The sequence below is a fragment of the Rana temporaria genome, chromosome 3 (genome assembly GCF_905171775.1).
Source record: "Rana temporaria chromosome 3, aRanTem1.1, whole genome shotgun sequence".
In the NCBI taxonomy this organism is placed as follows: domain Eukaryota; kingdom Metazoa; phylum Chordata; class Amphibia; order Anura; family Ranidae; genus Rana; species Rana temporaria.
This window is the reverse complement of record NC_053491.1, coordinates 48,904,109-48,922,124: the sequence shown is the minus strand read 5'-3', so window position 1 is coordinate 48,922,124 and position 18,016 is coordinate 48,904,109. Positions and strand designations below refer to the sequence as shown.

The following is an 18,016-nucleotide window of genomic DNA, read 5'->3' as shown; positions in this document are numbered from 1 at the left end:
GCGTCTTGTAGCGTCCTACACAAGTCGGTCCGACTTTGAAAATGCTCCCTGTACTACTTTTGGTCCTACATTGATCCTACTTCAGGCCCATTGAATATCATTGAAGTCGGACCAAAGTAGTATCCTGTTCATGAAAGTAGGATGGATGTAGGACCAATGTAGGATAAATGTAGGACCAATGTAGCAGAGCAAAGTAGGATGAAAGTAGTGTAGTAGTGTGAACCCAGCCTGAGATGTTTCTACAAATTGGAGTCCACCTGTGGTAAATTCAGTTGATTAGACATGATTTGGCAAGGCACGCACCTCACTATGTAAGGTCCTAAAGTTAACAGCGCATGTCAGAGCACATGAAGTCCAAGGAATTGTCTGTAGACCTCCGAGACAGAATTGTATTGAGACACAGCTGGGGAAGGGTACAGAAAAATGTCTGCAGCATGAAAGGTTCCAATGAGTACAGTGGCCTCCATCATCCGTGAATGGAAGAAGTTTGGAACCACCAGGACTTTTCCTAGAGTGGGCAGCCCAGGCAAACTGAGAGATTTGGGGGGAAAAGGGCCTTAGTCAGGCAGGTGACCAATAACCCGATGGTCAGTCTGACAGAGCTCCAGCACCCTCCAGAAGAACAACCATCTCCTCAGCTCTCCACTAATCAGGCCTGTATGGTAGAGTGGCCAGAGGGAAGCCACTCCTTAGTAAAAGGCACATGACAGCCCATCTGGAGATGGCCAAAAGGCACCTGAAGGACTCTCATCAGACCAGAAAATGTTGTTTCTCATGGTCTGAAAAAACGATTGAACTCTTTTGCCTGAATGGCAAGCATCATGTCTGCAGGAAACCAGGTACCGCTCATCACCTGGCCAATACCATCCCTACAGTGAAGCATGGTAGTTGCAGAATCATGCGGTGGGGATGTTTTTCAGTGGCAGGAACTGGAAAACCAGTCAGGATCGAGGGAAAGATAAATGCTGCAATGTACAGAGCCATCCTTAATGAAAACCTGCTCCAGAGCGCTCTAAATCTCAGACTGGGGCAAAGATTCATTTTCCAACAGGACAAGGACCCTAAGCACACAGCCAAGATAACATTGGAGTGGCTACAGGACAACTTTGTGAATGTCCTTGAGTGGCCCAGCCAGAGCCCAGACTTGAACCCGATTGAACAACTCTGGAGAGATCTGAAAATGGCTGTGCACCGACACTCCCCATCCAACCTGATGGAGGTCCTGCAAAGAAGAATTGGAGAAACTGCCCAAAAATAGGTGTGCCAAGCTTGTAGCATCATACTCAAAAAGACTTGAGGCTGTAATTGGTGCCAAATGTGCTTCAACCAAGTATTGAGCAAAGGCTGTGAATACTTATGTACATGGGATTTTGTTTGTTTTTTATGTTTAATAAATTTGCAAAGATTTCCGACGTCTTTCACGTTGTCATTATGGGGTATTGTTTGTACAATTTTGAGGAAAATAATGAATTTGATCCATTTTGGAATAAAGCTTTAACATAACAAGGTGAAGCAATGTGAATACTTTCCGGATGCACTGTAGACTCTAAATAAGGGCCGATACACACTGGACTCTGTGGTCCCTCTCATTCCAGTTTTGAAAGCCCAAACTGGAGCGTGAGGGACCACTATGTTTGCGAGATGTGTTTGGGGTGCCATTAACATGAACGCCAGCGCAGTTCGTTTATGTATGATGTAGGAAATGTGCCTCTCCCACACCACTTTCTGGTGTGAACGTGCCCTAATCCAGGTCATAGTAGGTCTAGTAGTAGTTGATGGTGTCAGGGAGCCTGCATAGGCATTAAGCTGGCCATACACAAGTAGATTTTTCCAATGAAAGTTCATACAAACGTCTATAAAAAGAAATCAAAATATGTTCAATGACTTGACGAATGTCATTCGAAAGTAAATCAAAACTTTATTCGCTTTTACCATTCAACGTGGAAATGAACAGATTTTCCCGAACGAAAACCACATACAATGTTCCCTGGTCTAATGAAACAAAGATTGAGCTCTATGGCCTGAATGGCAAGCATCATGTCTGGAGGTAACCAGGCACCGCTCATCACCTAATGATATAACTAACTTTGTGCAAAAAAGTTTTCATCCCGCTCCTTTAAAAATTTTCTCATTGCTACAGATGAAAATGGAAAATTGAACTGAACCCACTAAAAAAATAAAATAAAATCGAACAAACATTCTTAAAATGGAATTCTACTAGTATATGGCCAGCTTTCGATTTAGGAGGGCTAAAGATGTGAATTGTGGACAAATAGCCAGGTTAAAACGGCTTAGGAATCACCTGTATCTCCCAATGTGGCTAACCTGTACTATACATGGAATAGTTGGAGAAGAGAGCCTTTGAACTCCATATATATATATATATATATATATATATATATATATATATATATATATATATATATGTAGATTGTGTGTGTGTGTGTGTGTAGGGAGGGGGGGGTGGTTGTATAAATTTGGGGGACTACAATATTTTTTTCTAGCATATATAAAAAAGATTTTATCCCTGTCTTGATAACAAGAGAGCGATTGTATGATACCCCCCCCACTAAGTATTTGTGTTTCTTCCTGCCATTCTTTGTCTTATGGAATAAGAATAGCTTTAACTTTAAACGAGGAACAGAAACAATGAAAGTTTACATTGAAATCTGCTGCATGACTGAACCAGTGAGACAAATTACACAGACACACAGTGGAAACAGATTCAGTTTTTTACTCGAAAATTAATATGGCTGTATGTCTCAACAGATAATAATAATAATAATAATATAAAAAGCCCAAACATCACCATTACAGGTAACCTGTACTTGGAGAAAAACAGAAGTTACATTGCTTCTAAAAAATGTCAGTTGCCTGGCTGTTTCTGGCTTCAATACTTTATGAGCCACTGACCCGAACAAGCATACAGTAAACAAGTAAAAACCTCCCAACCTGCAGAACTATGGGCCAGATTCACAAAAGAGATACGACGGCGTTTCTCCCGATACGCCGTCGTATCTCTGTTTCTATCTATGCGACTGATTCATAGAATCAGTTACGCATAGATATCCATACGATCCGACAGGTGTAATTGTTTTACACTGTCGGATCTTAGGATGCAGTACCGCGGCCGCTGCTGGGGGGGAGTTTGCGTCGTAAACCAGCGTCGGTTATGCAAATTAGGAGTTACGGTCATCCACGACGGATTTTCGCGTTCGCTACGTCGCCACTAGTCTAGTTTCCCGTCGCAAAGTTAGTCGTCGTTTTGGGTGCCTTAACTTTAGTCAGCAATCGTATTGCTGTCTAAAGTATGGCCGTCGTTCCCGCGTCGAAATTTAAAATTTAACGTCGTTTGCGTAACACGTCTGGGAATACGGAAGTACGCTACGCGCGTCGCCGTTCGAAAAAATGAAAAGCACGGCGGGAGTTAAGAAACAGAGCATGCGCAGTAGGTCCGGCGCGGGAGCGCGCCTAATTTAAATGGCACACGCCCATTTGAATTGGCCCTCCTTGCGCCGGACGTCTTTATGATACACCGCCGCAAGTTTCCAGGTAAGTGCTTTGTGGATCGGGCACTAAAACTGGAAACTTGTGGCGGTGTATCGTAAACGGGTTAAGTTACACCGGCGCTCTTGTACGTGAATCTGGCCCTATGATCCCAGCATGGCAGCCATGCAGATAGCATTATCAGGAGAGGTCAACGGTGGCAGCAGACATATTCCTCTAAGTAATACTCAAGTTTTTTTTTTAATAATGGCTCATTCACACGGGCACAGAGCCTCATATAGCGTAAAGCTTTTAGGAGTAGCGAGGAGCTGCTTCAGTCAGCCGATTCAATTGAATGGAGACACAGTGGCTGTATAGACTCACCCACGCAGTCAAACTCATGCAGGTACGTCCATAAAACTGTCTAGTCTCCATTCACCTAGAAAGGCTGCCTGCACACAGCGTCAAGTTACTCCAAAGGGATAAACAAATGATTCTTCACGCTGTACAGGGTACTGCGCTGGTGTGTGAATGAGCTCTAAAGTGGCCTGCCATTCTCATCAGCCCAATAGACAGCTATTCAGATAAGATATAGATATACTTTATTGTCATTGTATACATACAACTAAAATCTTCAGGGACTTACTGTGTGGGTGTTAACAATCTCTCCAATAGAAATATAAATAACTGGCTTAGTAAGGGTGACCAGATCCGAATATTCATCCACATTAAACCGATCCTCCAGCTCGGAAACTTCACAGGCAGATTGGAAAAACCGTCTGTGGGAAAGTACAGATCAGATTTACAAGAATGTATGCAGCAATCAGATGAAAATATACTGAAAGATCATTTACATTAAAATCATGGTACCATTTATTTACAGTAATCTTTCATTGGGGTCAATTATAGAGGTAGACCGGTATGGGTTTTTCTCTAGCCGATGCCGATATTTGGAAATCGGGGCGGCCGATGGCTGATATGTGTTGCCGATTTTTGTGGCCGATATTTTAGGCCGATTTTTTTTTCCTTCATCTCAGAAAACCCAGGGTGGAGAGGTGGGGTGCAGCCTATCAGTGTCACCTCATTAGTGCCTACTAGTTCAGCCTGTCAGTGCCACATCAGTGCCCACTGGTGCAGCTCATTAGTGCAGCCAATCAGTATCCATTTGTGGAGCCTATCAGTGTGCATCAGTTCCCACCAGTGCCACCTCATTAGTGCCCACCAGTGCAGCCTGTGTCTATCAGTGCCACCTCATTGGTGTCCATCAGTGCAGCCCATCAGTGCCACCTCATCAGTGCCCACCAGTGCAGCCCATCAGTGCCACCTCATCAATGCCCACCAGTGCATCCCATCATTGCCCACCAGTGCATCTCACCAGTGCTCACCAGGGTATCACATCAGTGCCAAAGTATCACACCAGTGTATCATATCAGTGCCACCTCATCAGTGCCAACCAGGGTATCACCTCATCATTGCCAACCAGGGTATCACATCAGTGCCAACCAAAGTATCACACCAGTGCATCACATCAGTGCCAACCAGTGCATCACATCAGTGCCACCTCATCAGTGCCAACCAGGGTATCACCTCATCAGTGCCAACCAGGGTATCACCTCATCAGTGCCAACCAGGGTATCACCTCATCAGTGCCAACCAGGGCATCACCTCATCAGTGCCAACCAGGGCATCACCTCATCAGTGCCAACCAGGGTATCACCTCATCAGTGCCAACCAGGGTATCACCTCATCAGTGCCAACCAGGGTATCACCTCATCAGTGCCAACCAGGGTATCACCTCATCAGTGCCAACCAGGGTATCACCTCATCAGTGCCAACCAGGGTATCACCTCATCAGTGCCAACCAGGGTATCACCTCATCAGTGCCCACCAGTAAAGCCTAATGTAATTCACTGCCACTTCATTAATGCCCACCAGCGGATCGCTCCCGGCTCCGTTACATCTCCTAGCCTAGCACAAGAAAGCTTCAATTGTCCCTGGCCCTGACGTGCTGCGTGCCCCGCCTCTGCCTACAAACCCCAGAATGCAGCCCGGGCCGGTAACAGCCAATCGGTGGCCTCCGCTGCCAACGTCCTACACTGAAAATAAAAAAAAAAGTCAGCAGACAGCGGCCGTGATGGCAGCGAGCGGGCGGAAGATTTCCACCCAGCACACCCCTGCCTCAGATCCCAGACAATCGGCCTTTTTTACATAATAATCGGCCGATGCCGATATCTTTAAGAAGGCAAAATATCAGCCGATATCTTGGTCGACCTCTAGTCAATTTACTAATGCCTTGTACACATGATCAGAATTTCCAAAGGAAAAAGTCAGACAGAATTATTTCATCGAACATTCTGACCGCGTGTGCCTCATCTGACTTTTTTCCGTCGGAATTTAGAAAGAGGAAATTCCGTTCGTCTGTAGTGAACTCCGACGGAGAAAAAAATCACGCATGCTCAGAATCAAGTCGACGCATGCTCGGAAGCATTGAACTTCCCTTTTCTCGACTCGTTGTAGTGTTGTACTTTACCGCGTTCTCGACGGTCGGAATTTGGTGTAACAGTGTGTATGCAAGACAGCTTGAACGGAATTCCGTCTGAAAAATACCTCAGAGTTTATCCCGACGGAAAATCTGATCGTGTGTACAAGGCATAAGAGTTAAATAACGGCAAATAAAATGCAGTAAAATATCGAATGCGGCAAATCCGTTGAGAAAGTTCAATTCACTAAGAATTTACTGTTAAATACCGAATGCGGTTTTTATTTGAATTAGCGGCAATTACCGCTAATATTAGTTAATACGGTAATTTAAGGCATTGAGCTGGTTGCCAACGAGCGGGCCGAGAAGCCGGCCACCGCGTCCTTAGCAACAGATGACTCATCAGATGTCAGAGCAGAAAACTAAAAAGTATGAAAAAAAAAAACACCCAAAAAAAAAAAAAAAAATCAATACCAGACCCTTATCTGGGCATGCAGCCCGGCAAGTCAGGAAAGGGGGGCCTCATCCCCATAACCATGGCTGGTGGTTGTTGGGGTCTGGAGGCAGGGGGCTTATCGGAATCTGGAAGCCCCCTTTAAGATGGGCCCCCCCTATGTGAATGAGTATTGGGTACAAGTACCCCTACCTATTCACCAAAAAAGTGTCACAAGTAAAAAAAAAAAGTCCTTTATTAAAGTGGTTGTTAAGCCAATTTATGCACTTTATACCATTCTCTCTGTTTAATACTCCTATGTGCCCCTGTACCTGTTTTATAAAAATACCCGCCACCTCTCTGCTCTCCCAGTCTGACAGCTGCAGCGGGCAGGGCCGAAAAACCCCCACTGACGTCAGTTGCGAGGCTGAGAGGTAGAGAGAGGCGGCGGGTCACGTGTACGCTCTGAGATAAGGTAGAGAACGGCTTATTTTTATAAGGAATATTAGAAGATGGTATAAAACATTTAAAGTAACCTTTGCAGCAGGAGGGGAGGGGTGGGCACTGACACAGGAGCAGGCAGGCAGGGGGAGGAAGAGAGAACACAGGGAGACACAGGAGAGCTGCAGATAGCAACAGCTGACAGAGGCAAGTAAACTGAATATGGGTGTAACATGTAACAAAAGGTGAACTTATCCTTTCTAATGAGTATAAAGAACATACCCCAGCATTTATAGCCATAATGGTAGCACAGTCATAATGTCATGCAATGTGTCACGGTCATGAAATGTGTCAAGGGACATTACATGACAAAATGATGATTGGACCAAGGGGACAGTCACCCATGTGACTATAAATAATGCAGAGACATCTTCCTGATACTCCTTAGAACTTAAGTAGCCACTTGGATGAGTTGTGAAATGTCTTCAACACTGCAGAACACATCCAGCTGAATGTGACCAACTTATATCAGCTCAAAAAGCAAATTCCTTATTTTATAAAAAAAAAAAAAAAAAAAAAAAAATAAATGGTGCACTAGATGTTTTTTTTTCAGTTACCTGAATTTCTGGTAGGACTGAGAGAGATACTCATTGATGATGCTCAGATGGGCATTGTCTCCTAAGAACATCTTGTTAGACGCAGCATGTTGAAGCATCTTGGCAATGGACCCCAGGTTTCGGCGCTGATCTGTGGTGAGCTGACCTCCAGCAGATAAATCGATAATATCGAAGGCATCGGGGGCCACAATAGCTGGGTTCATATAGCGATAATACAACAGGTTTCCTACAATCTATACACAAGAAAAATTTATGTTAGCTATACAGCACTTTGGTCATCAAAAACAACCAGGGATAAAAAAATAAATAACGTAGAACTAGTAGTTGTACTTTTGGTAATTAAGTGTATTTACTGATCCGTGCTACTCATTAAGGGTAGATTTTAATGTGCATCTAAATTTACCGGTCCTCTGAAGATCGCACCTCACCTCCTTGTTTTAACCTTGTTGTTTTCGGACAAACGCGCCACAACCAAATGCATTGCAAGTTTGCTCGAATGCCTGCCCAATTGCTACACGTTGGCTAGGTTTTGCCGCAGGCGCGAAGCATTACAACTGCGGCATGTAAACACCGCCTTCAACTGACAAGTGTGTCTTTTTACAGCCCCTGCCCCCCAACCACGTCTAAAATGGTTGAAAACGAATCATCCAAAAAAAAGCACATATTGTGTTAGATTTACTGGTCACAGGACCTATAGTTAACTTTATGTACCGGTTAGACCTTTAGACCTACTGCACATCTAAGTATGTTCTCTAATAATAAAGGACCTATCTACAGCACTATTTCTGAATGTATACCATTGATGGAGGTTTTACCGAATGACCCAGAATCGATAATGGGCATATGTGACAAATTCTCCTTGGAATAAAATGGTAGGAAGCAAATGCAAGGCATGCAAATCACAAGAACAGTATATACATAGTTCAATGCTGCAATTACAATTCTGTATGTATTTTATACTATGTGTAAACTCTGGGTGTCAGGAATTGCATAAATGCAGAAAGACAGACTGTGTAATGGTTGGATATTCTTATGTAAAGATATGACATATACTCTGTATAAATAAAGGCTCATTCAGTTGGATGCTGAGATCAATCCTCTGTGCTCTGTCTGCACCCATCTAGGAGCAGCCCATAAAAGTGGATTTAGATCAAGAGCTGCACCGATACAGTTGCGTATCAAAATCTGACATGCAGGATCCAAACGCAGACACAATGGGCGAGATTTACTAAAACTGGTGCACACAGAATCTACAGCAGCTGAGCATAGTAACCAATCATCTTCCAGGTTTAAGACTCCATTCACACTTGTGCAACATGTCACGCAACTTTGGACATCAAAGTTGCATGACAAGTCGTTCCCCATGTTTTCCAATGATAACCATTCATATATGTGTGACTTAAAGTTGCAGCGCCTTCAAAGTAGTTGATGCAGTACTTTGGTTTGACTTTCATGCAACTTGAGGGCCAAATAGTTTGATGTTAACCCTTAAAATCCAAAGTTGTATCCGTGTCGCACCCGTCCAAAGTTGCACTTCAAAGTTGCACCGTGTGAATGAAACCTTATTGTCACAGCTTAAAGTGATTGTAAAGGTTCAGTTTAAGAAGAAGAAAATAAACAATAAAAACATGTCATACTTACCTCTAGCGTGCAGTTGGTTATGCACAGAGTGGCACAGATCCTCCTCTTCTTGGGTCCCTCTGCGGTGCTCCTGGCTCCTCCTCTTTTTGAGTGTCTCGTCAGAGAAGCGCTCTCCGACGGAACACCTGTGTGGGCGTGCTCCCGTGTCCTGCTGCTGCGCCTGTTGACACAGATAGCAGGAATCGGCTCCGCCACCCCCACCTGCGTCATTGGATTTGATTGACAACAGCGAGAGCCAATGGCTGCGCTGCTCTCAATCTATCCAATCAGGACGTGATACACCGGCCCGAGCTGGTGTGCTTGTTCCCGTTGCGTGAATTTCGGGGCTCGGTAATTATAAGGGAGGCTCTGGTTTTTTACCTTAATGCATAGAATGCAAAAACGGCAAGGATTTACAACCCCTTTAATTAAACATGCTGAAGTTAGAAGCGGATTGGTTGCTATGCACGGCTGCACCAGATTCTTCCCTGTGTGTTCAGATCAGTGCCCCTGCTCCTGCCCGAATGTCAAATTTTGCAATGCATTTTCCTGCATTCAATTTTATGGGCTGCCTTCATGCAGATCTGTGGTGGATGCACACACTCCAAAAAGCAGCCGAGCATGGAGGACAGCTCTCAGTGCCGGTCTGAAGCTTACCCGTTTAGTTCAGCACTACTGAAGGAGTTTTTTATGGAGTGAAAACAGGCAATCCCAACTATTTCTGCAAATGTTACAGGATAGCAGATGAAGAAAAACAAAAAAAGAAATCACCTTCAGAGCTAGAATATTACTGATGTCTCAGTGCAGAGAAGCAGAGCTAGAAGAACAGAAAAGAGAGCAGCGTTCAGATACAGAGCAGATGGCAGAAAATAAACAGCATGTCAAGTATAAGGCTGGGTACTCATGGACGTTCAATTTCAGGTCTCTTCAATGACTCTTCTAAGCCTGCAGTGCTTTGCAGTGTTCAGCGAGTGGTATATACTTACCTATTTTGAGCCCACTCTGGTCCGGTCCCGCGATCCCCTGTGTCAACCAGCAGCGGCTGCAGGGGAGAGGAGGGAGCACTCGACAACAGCTGGAATTACACAGGAGTGGTGATGTCACCCATAGGACCCCATAGCTCATCTGTTGTTGGCGCCTCCTCCTCTCCCCTGCAGCCGCTGTTATCTGACACGGGATCACATGACTGGACTAGGCTGAAAATAAGTATATACATCTTTCTTACACAGGTTAGTCAAAATAGGTGTTAGGAGAGGGGAGGGATCATTTTAAAAATATTTAGGCTTTTAGCCTGTAATTTTACCTAAAGGTTTACCATAAATGAACCCCCTTTGTACTGTGCTGACAGGTTTCATTATTGGTTGTAAACTAGATTCGACCACTATCCATCCTAACAAAAGAGTTAAAGATCTAGAAGCAGGGTGTCTGCATTCCATGTTACTGAGGGGGAACTCAGTTTGTCCATCTTTGTCAGCAATGATAAAAAATTGTAGGTATGTTTTATGACTGGGAACATAAACATATAGGGGAGGTTTCCCAAATTTGATGGCAAAGGTGGTAATGTACTTTAAGCCTTTTCGGAGCGCTTTGATATCACCACTAACTGAATAGGTGATACAAATCAATACAAACTACACCTTCTTTTGAGTGAAGGTTTGTGGGTAGTAGGAAGCAGTCTTAATATTTTAAGAGTCTAAAACAATATATAGTGCAGTGTAATAAATGAGTAGTCCATAAAAAAATTCCAGTGATAAAAACTCCTGTGTGAGAGAAAACAAAGAGAGCCTCTTAATGTGCAGTGATGGATAACAGACAAGATGGTAAAGCGGTGATTACAGCCCATCCACCTAAGATATTCAAGCCTCTCACCTCACAGACTCGACCTGTAAAAGGTCACACAGCTTTTGACCCTAACCTGGGGTACCGATCACATATGATCCAGCCGATGATCTCTCCAGACACGAGGGCAAACAGAAAGAATCTAGTGCTCTCCGTTGTACAGGTTTATTTTCGATATAAAAAGAGGAATCCTACTTACAAACATAGCACTCCAGCCAAGTGCCGGCAAAGGAGCATTGTATAATTACTGGTCTCTTACCAGGAAGATGGCCGTCGATAACGTCGGACATGACTCCTCCCGCCGTACGCGTTACGTCTTCTTCAGCCTACGGACGTAATGCGTACAAGGGGAGGAGTCACGTCTGACGTCACCCATATCCATCTTCCTGGTTAGAGACCAGTAATTGTACAATGCTCGTTTGCCTGCACTCGGCTGGAGTTCTATGTTTGTAAGTAGGATTCCTCTTTTTATATCGAAAATAAACCTGTAAAACAGAGAGAACTAGATTATTTTTATTTGTCCTCATGTCTGGAGAGATCATCGGCTGGATCGTATCTGATCGGTACCCCAGGTTAGGGTCAAAAGCTGTGTGACCTTTTACAGGCAGAGTTTGTGAGGCAAGAGGCTTGAATATCTGTGGAGGATGGGCTGAAATCACCGCTTTACTGTCCTGTCCGTCATCCATTATTGCAGTGTTTGCTCTCACACTGGAGTTTTCATCACTGGATAATTTTATATGGACTATTAATTTATTGCGCTGCACTATATTTTTGTTTTATTATCTGTCGAGGCGTTCTGGATTATCCTTAATAGTCAGCTAGTAATTGTATGTGTATTTAAAATTTATGAATTTTTTATCTGTGCTGAATATTTGCTGTTTATATTATAAGAGTCACAAGAATTGTTGGGGTAAAAAAAAAAAATCTCTTGAAAACATTTACACTAGACACTTGCAGCAGTCTTTTTTTTGACTGTTCTAAGCATTTAATAGATGCTGATGACCATAAAATACTGCATGCAGCATATGAATAACCACTGCAAAATGTAACAATCACATCCACAAGATAATTGTGAACACAATGCAACAGATGCTTAGTAAACACCCAGCTTGAACATCATGAGTACATAACCCAAAGCACAGCATGGAAATAAAGCACGGTCTACGACAGCTGAACCTATGCTGTGTGACCAGCAGAGGGCTCTACACCACAGAAAATGGAAAAGAGAAAGAGGAGATTAAGTTCTATAACATATGATAGAAAGTGATAATTGAAGTCAGATTCCTTGTCAGCCAACGCTGGAGACAAGGCATATACAAAATGGAGCGTGCCTTCATTAACAGCTTTGCCCATCTGGAAAATCTGATACTGACCCCCCTCTCCTTGAAGGCACAATACATTTCTTGGCACCAAGCCTTTAGACTATACTGGTTAGTAAGACAACCCCTACATGAGTAAAAAAAAAAACTGACCCAATTCCCTCATTGAGGTGAATTGGGAAAATGCAATGCAAATAAAAATATAAAAAATATATTTTGTTAGTATTTTGACCCTCCTGGAGACCGTTTACTTAAAAACAGATGACAAGAAAACACATGCCAACAATGAGAAAAATGCAACATAACACCAACACGATGCATGTGAAAATGTACATTACCACACATGCATTTTCAATGTGTTACAGTGAGCTTTTTTGTGCAGTATGGTATGAATCAATCCTTAAAGTAGTTGTAAAGTCTAATTTTTTTTGTTCAATAAAAATAATAAACAGGTTATATTTACCTCCTCTGTTGTAGTGGAGTTGCACAGAGCCTCCTCTTCTCAGGTCCCTCTTCGGTGCTCCTGGCCCCTCCTCCCTGTCGAGTGCCCCCACACAAGCAGCTTGCTATGGGGGCCCCCGAGCCGAGTCACAGCTGTGTGTGTCCATTCAGACCCAGAGCAGCAGCCCACCCCCGCTCTCTCCTGATTGGCTGGCTTACTTTGATGGACAGCAGAGGTAGCCAATGGCGCAACTGCTGTGTCCCAGCCAATCAGGAGGGAGAGTCTCCAGCGGCCAAGACATTCGTGGATATCGCTGGACAGAGATTGGGCTTAGGTAAGTATTAGGGCGGCTGCTGCACACAGTTCATGCATATGCATTCAGATAACAAATCTTCTGACTTTACAACTCCTTTACGATGTGAACTTAATTTTTGTGGTTCTCTATTATGCATTTTGAGGGAATTACCTAAACAGTCTCTAGCTGCTCCAAGATTAAAAATTGACTCAAAACCTCCAGGATGAGTATATTTTACTCTTGGGTGGTTATTTCTACCAAATCTTTGGCCCCTGCCACTTATATTATCCATCAACACACTGCAACAATTGGAATTAGTCAACCTACCCCAACAGTTTCCTTTGTTTCATTGTTTTCGATAAACACACGCACATGTATATACATTTACGAAAAATACACACCTAGTCATAAATATTAAATTATAAAAAAATATACAGTATATAAAAAAATTAAATATGTATTTCCATAGGTTTGTGTTTTGCCTTTCATGTATGAAAACTAGAGGGAATAAAAGGGGAGTTGCTTTTCATTTACAGGTCAGAAAATAAAGGGCCAATATCTGACCGAAATTTTCCCATACTTCATATATGAGGACCGTATTAAGGGGAACATAAGCATTATCATAAGTAAAGCCCATTTCTTACAATTTATGGTAAAAAAATAAAAATAAAAGACTGACCTTGAGCAGCTCGTCCTCACCAGCATCTGGAAACTTCTCATGAAGTGTATCTTTCAGGACCTTTGCAATGTAACGCATGCCGTAACTGGAAGACATATGTAATAAAAATGATAAAAGAATAATGGTCCACGACAAGAGATTACAGGGCCTTAAAATAAATAGTGTACTGTATCCGATGTGTCCTGGACAAATACTGCTTTTTTCACCTGCGCCTTTATTCCTGGCTAACGGTAAAAAAAATATCTAAAAACAATGACCAGAAAACATACTTACGGGATCTTATCAACTGAGCCGACGATGGCAGACAGGAACTTGTCAGTCACTGATCGCATGTTTTTGATGGAAGAATCAAGTCTGGTCCTGACCTCCTCATGTGACATTGCTTGCTCTGGCGTGACATCATACGGCAGTTTGCTGGACGGTAAAGAATGTTATTAGGTAATGCATCCTAACTATGCCAATGCTCTAAAGCCAACTGGAACACAAGCTATAGTTTGTTCTATGAAAATAATAATTTACACCACAACCCAAGAATAACTAAAGAGACACCACTACTGTTGTGGAACTTTTATCCTTACTCTTTAGCAGGACTAAAGTTTTGATGTAACAAACAGCGAGCAGACAGGCTTTTATTGCAGAACTGTCATGCAATATCTCTTCTGCAAAAAAATGCCCCTACCTGCTTGCTCGTTGAACTTGCACATGCGCAGCTCAACTTACAGCGCCAGGCCGATCTCTGTGGCCCAAGAGGAGTCACTCCTGTGCATGGATAGGAGTAACATCACCAGTGAAGATGGCCGAAGACCATTGGAAAGGTGAGTATTAACCCCCTTTAGTTCCACTTTAAAGGTCAATGACATTCCGTTTTCTCTGTTTATATCATGTTGCTCTAGAATGTAGTATTATATGCTGCATCGCCTGTTAATTTTGCCCATTCGAGTCAATGGAGTTGTGTCGCCACCACTAGCCAAAACACAGATCACATTTCAGAGAAGGTATTAAGGCTTAAGATCCCTTTCACACTGAGGGCATTTTGCAGGCGATATCGCGTTAAAAATAGCGCCTGCAATCCGCCCTCAAACAGCTGCTCTATTCACTCCAGTGTGAAAGCCCGAGGGCTTTCACACTGTTGCGCTGTGCTGGCAGGGCGTCAGAAAAGGTCCTGCCAGCAGCTTCTTTGGAGTGCATTAGGAGCAGTGAACTCACTGCTCCTAATGCGCTCCTGCCCATTGAAATGAATGCGGTGCATTGCCGGCGATATTAACACTTTCTCGGCCGCTGGCGAGGGTTAAAAGCACCCCGCTAGCGGCTGAAATGCGCCGCAAATCCGATGGAAAAATATCTGCGTTTTACCGCTATTTTACCGCCGACGCTCGGGGCGGCAGAGTGTGAAAGCAGCCTTAATATCACTTTAAATACAGCCTTCTTCAGGGGGAACACATTAACCATGTAATGGCTTCAAACTATAGAAAATTACCATTTATGTATAGCCAAATTTGTTTTTATTTTTGGGTAGAGCAGAGAAGGGTGGTTTTTATTCCTCATTATAGGAGGTCCACTCTAGGTCACTGAAAAATTATGGGAAATTCAAAATGATACAGCTGTCAGTAGAACAAGAGGGAAGAATATGTTTTTCAATGGAGATTCAATGCTATAATATAGGGTTTCTCAACCTTTTTTACCTTGGAGGAACCAATGGCAAAAAGTCTGAGATCTCGGGGAACCCCTGAAATACATGGAAGCTGGGCACGTTGCGCGGGAGCTGGGCATGTTACGCGGGAGCAGAGCGCACAGCAGATTATGGGGCACACAGCAGGACACATTATGGGGCAACACAGCAGGACACATTATGGGGCACACAGCAGGACACATTATGGGGCAACACAGCAGGACACATTATGGGGCAACACAGCAGGACACATTATGGGGCAACACAGCAGGACACATTATGGGGCAACACAGCAGGACACATTATGGGGCAACACAGCAGGACACATTATGGGGCAACACAGCAGGACACATTATGGGGCAACACAGCAGGACACATTATGGGGCAACACAGCATGAGCACGACATTTCCGGAACTTGAAGGATACAGTAATCTCTCTATTAGGACACAGAGGGTAAAAACATACTTATATTTCAACCCTTTCCTACTTCTACTAAAAAAAAAAAAAATAGTTTTGACTATACAAACACTTGAATGATCTTAGACAATGGGGGAGACTGTGCTGTATCTCAGGGGAGACAGTCAGAAAAATGCTATTTGAAGTCTTTTGTAGTTGATGGTTTATGTGTTACTGCATACTATACTACAGAGATGGTCACAAAGCAAAATTCACTCCATGTCACCAATTCACCCAACTCATTCTAGTGTTGGGACAAGGGTTCAGAGGACAGGTTTTACTACACTGCACTCTTCTATTAAAATCTTCTCACACAGCTGTTTTGCTTTGTGAAAAATTACCTTTGAATGAAGCCCAGAGCATACATACCGCCATAAAAACATGGGCATGTCACGATCAGAATATAGATAATATGATGCAGTGTTAAGATTATCACCTGGCTTCTCCAGTCTGAGATTCCATCTGGTTGACCCATGACTTGTAAATGTCCACAGGATCAGTTTTGATGTTGAGAGTTTTGTCATCCATGATCTCCTTCACTACTGGTGACAGGATCTGCCTTAAAGCATTCTGGCCACGAGCCCCTCTGTTAAAACTCACCACCATCTTGATAACAGTGGGGTTCCCTGTGACTATTTCTTGAATCATGTCCACCTTAGATCTGAAAAAAAATAATAAAAAAAAATAGGTATTTCTTTATGTAAAAATTTTCTTTATAAATGGACTTTTTCACAATTCGAATTGACAGGCTTGTTAAACTTGCCCATTCAAGTCAATGGGGTTGTGCCGCAAGCCAAACACAGATTGCTTTTCAACGATGGTATTAAAAGGATGAGCTCACCTTTGGGAACACGTTTTTAGGGTGGAACATGTAACATGTTCCCTATCCTGCAGCTCTCCTTCCATAACCCCACCGCCCCCCCGTGACAGTGGGTCCGGATCTTGTCCCGCACCCACTGTCACAATTTGAACAAAATGACGCTATGTGGGACTCTGCCCACATCTTTCATTTCTGTGAATTGAGCCTACAAGTACCATCAGCCTTTGCAGCTGTCGGCATAAAGTTCTTGTTGAACTTCGAGGGAGCTGCTGGGTGCTCTCATAGTCCATTGAGCCTTCTGGACTGAAGTAATTGCCTGTCCTATGGACAGACAGACAGACAGCTACATTGACAGTCTACAGGATCCTGACATTGCACCTGAAGTTTGCTGATCGCAGGTGCAATGCTTTTCAGACTGGCAAGAAAAAATAGTAAATGCACATTTTTATTACCTGCATAAATGTGCATTTATTTATTTTATTTTTAAAAGGTGAACTTATACTTTAAGACTTTAATGTCACTTAAATACCTTACACAAGGGCAACACACTAACCTTGAAATGGCTCTAGGTGTTCTACCCATACCCACTTTGAACTACAGAAAACTAACATTTTCCAACTTCATCATTAAAGCGACGTTGCCCACACACCATCGTTTAAAAAAATGATCTAGCAAAGCGCGGTGACGTACAACACGTACAACGGCACTATAAAGGGGAAGTTCCATTCGCCTTTGGGCTGCTTTAGCTGATTATTATTTGTGTGCGATTGTAATATATGCCACAACAATATGTTCTATGTTTCCTTTAACTTTTATGTTAAGAAATATATTGAACAAGAAAAGTCACACAGACAATTCATAAAGTTCAATTGGCTGACTCGCGTTGCGGTGAGCTGAAAAAGGTAGTGCATTCAGTACTTTTTTCAGCGCATCGTGCCCGCACACCGCAGCAACACAGTGATGTGAACCAGGCACACAAGTAACAAGGCATATTTTATTAGAAGATCCCATGGAAAAGAACTAGATCCACACATAAACTACCTTTTTGTTAAAGAAAGGTAACAGGTGGTGAGCGATATTCCAGTTTGAGACAGAAGGATCGTTGCACACAAATAAACTGGAAGCGAGAAGGTTTGTAGAAAACAAAAAACAGGATTGGGACAGCGGTCCTCAACCTGTGCACTCTGGATTAACCTAAATAAGTGTATAATATAAGGCCCGCGGGCCGAATCCTGTCCTCAGGTCATTTCATGTGGCCCTCTCACCTCTCCTGCAGCTGCAGGAGATCCTCAGCCCTCCTCTAGACCCTTACTTTCTGCTTTCAATCAATCCATCCATCTTCTTCCCAGCAGCAGCATAAGGAAAGGGTGGTGCACTGTGATGTAAGGGAGAGTGGAGGACTCAACATCTGATGGTGGGG

The 18,016-nt window shown here is 43.3% G+C and overlaps 1 protein-coding gene across 1 annotated transcript in view; it reads right to left on the bottom strand.

Annotated features, from left to right (window-relative positions):
* IQGAP1 (IQ motif containing GTPase activating protein 1) overlaps positions 1 to 18,016 on the bottom strand; it is a 260,699-nt gene that overhangs the window by 18,696 nt on the left and 223,987 nt on the right. The window contains exons 26-30 of the mRNA XM_040342541.1: positions 16,213 to 16,437; positions 13,924 to 14,064; positions 13,651 to 13,735; positions 7,457 to 7,689; positions 4,133 to 4,265 (exon numbers count right to left, since the gene is read on the bottom strand). Coding sequence (XP_040198475.1) covers positions 4,133 to 4,265; positions 7,457 to 7,689; positions 13,651 to 13,735; positions 13,924 to 14,064; positions 16,213 to 16,437 — 817 coding nt within the window. The remainder of the gene's footprint in view (positions 1 to 4,132; positions 4,266 to 7,456; positions 7,690 to 13,650; positions 13,736 to 13,923; positions 14,065 to 16,212; positions 16,438 to 18,016) is intronic.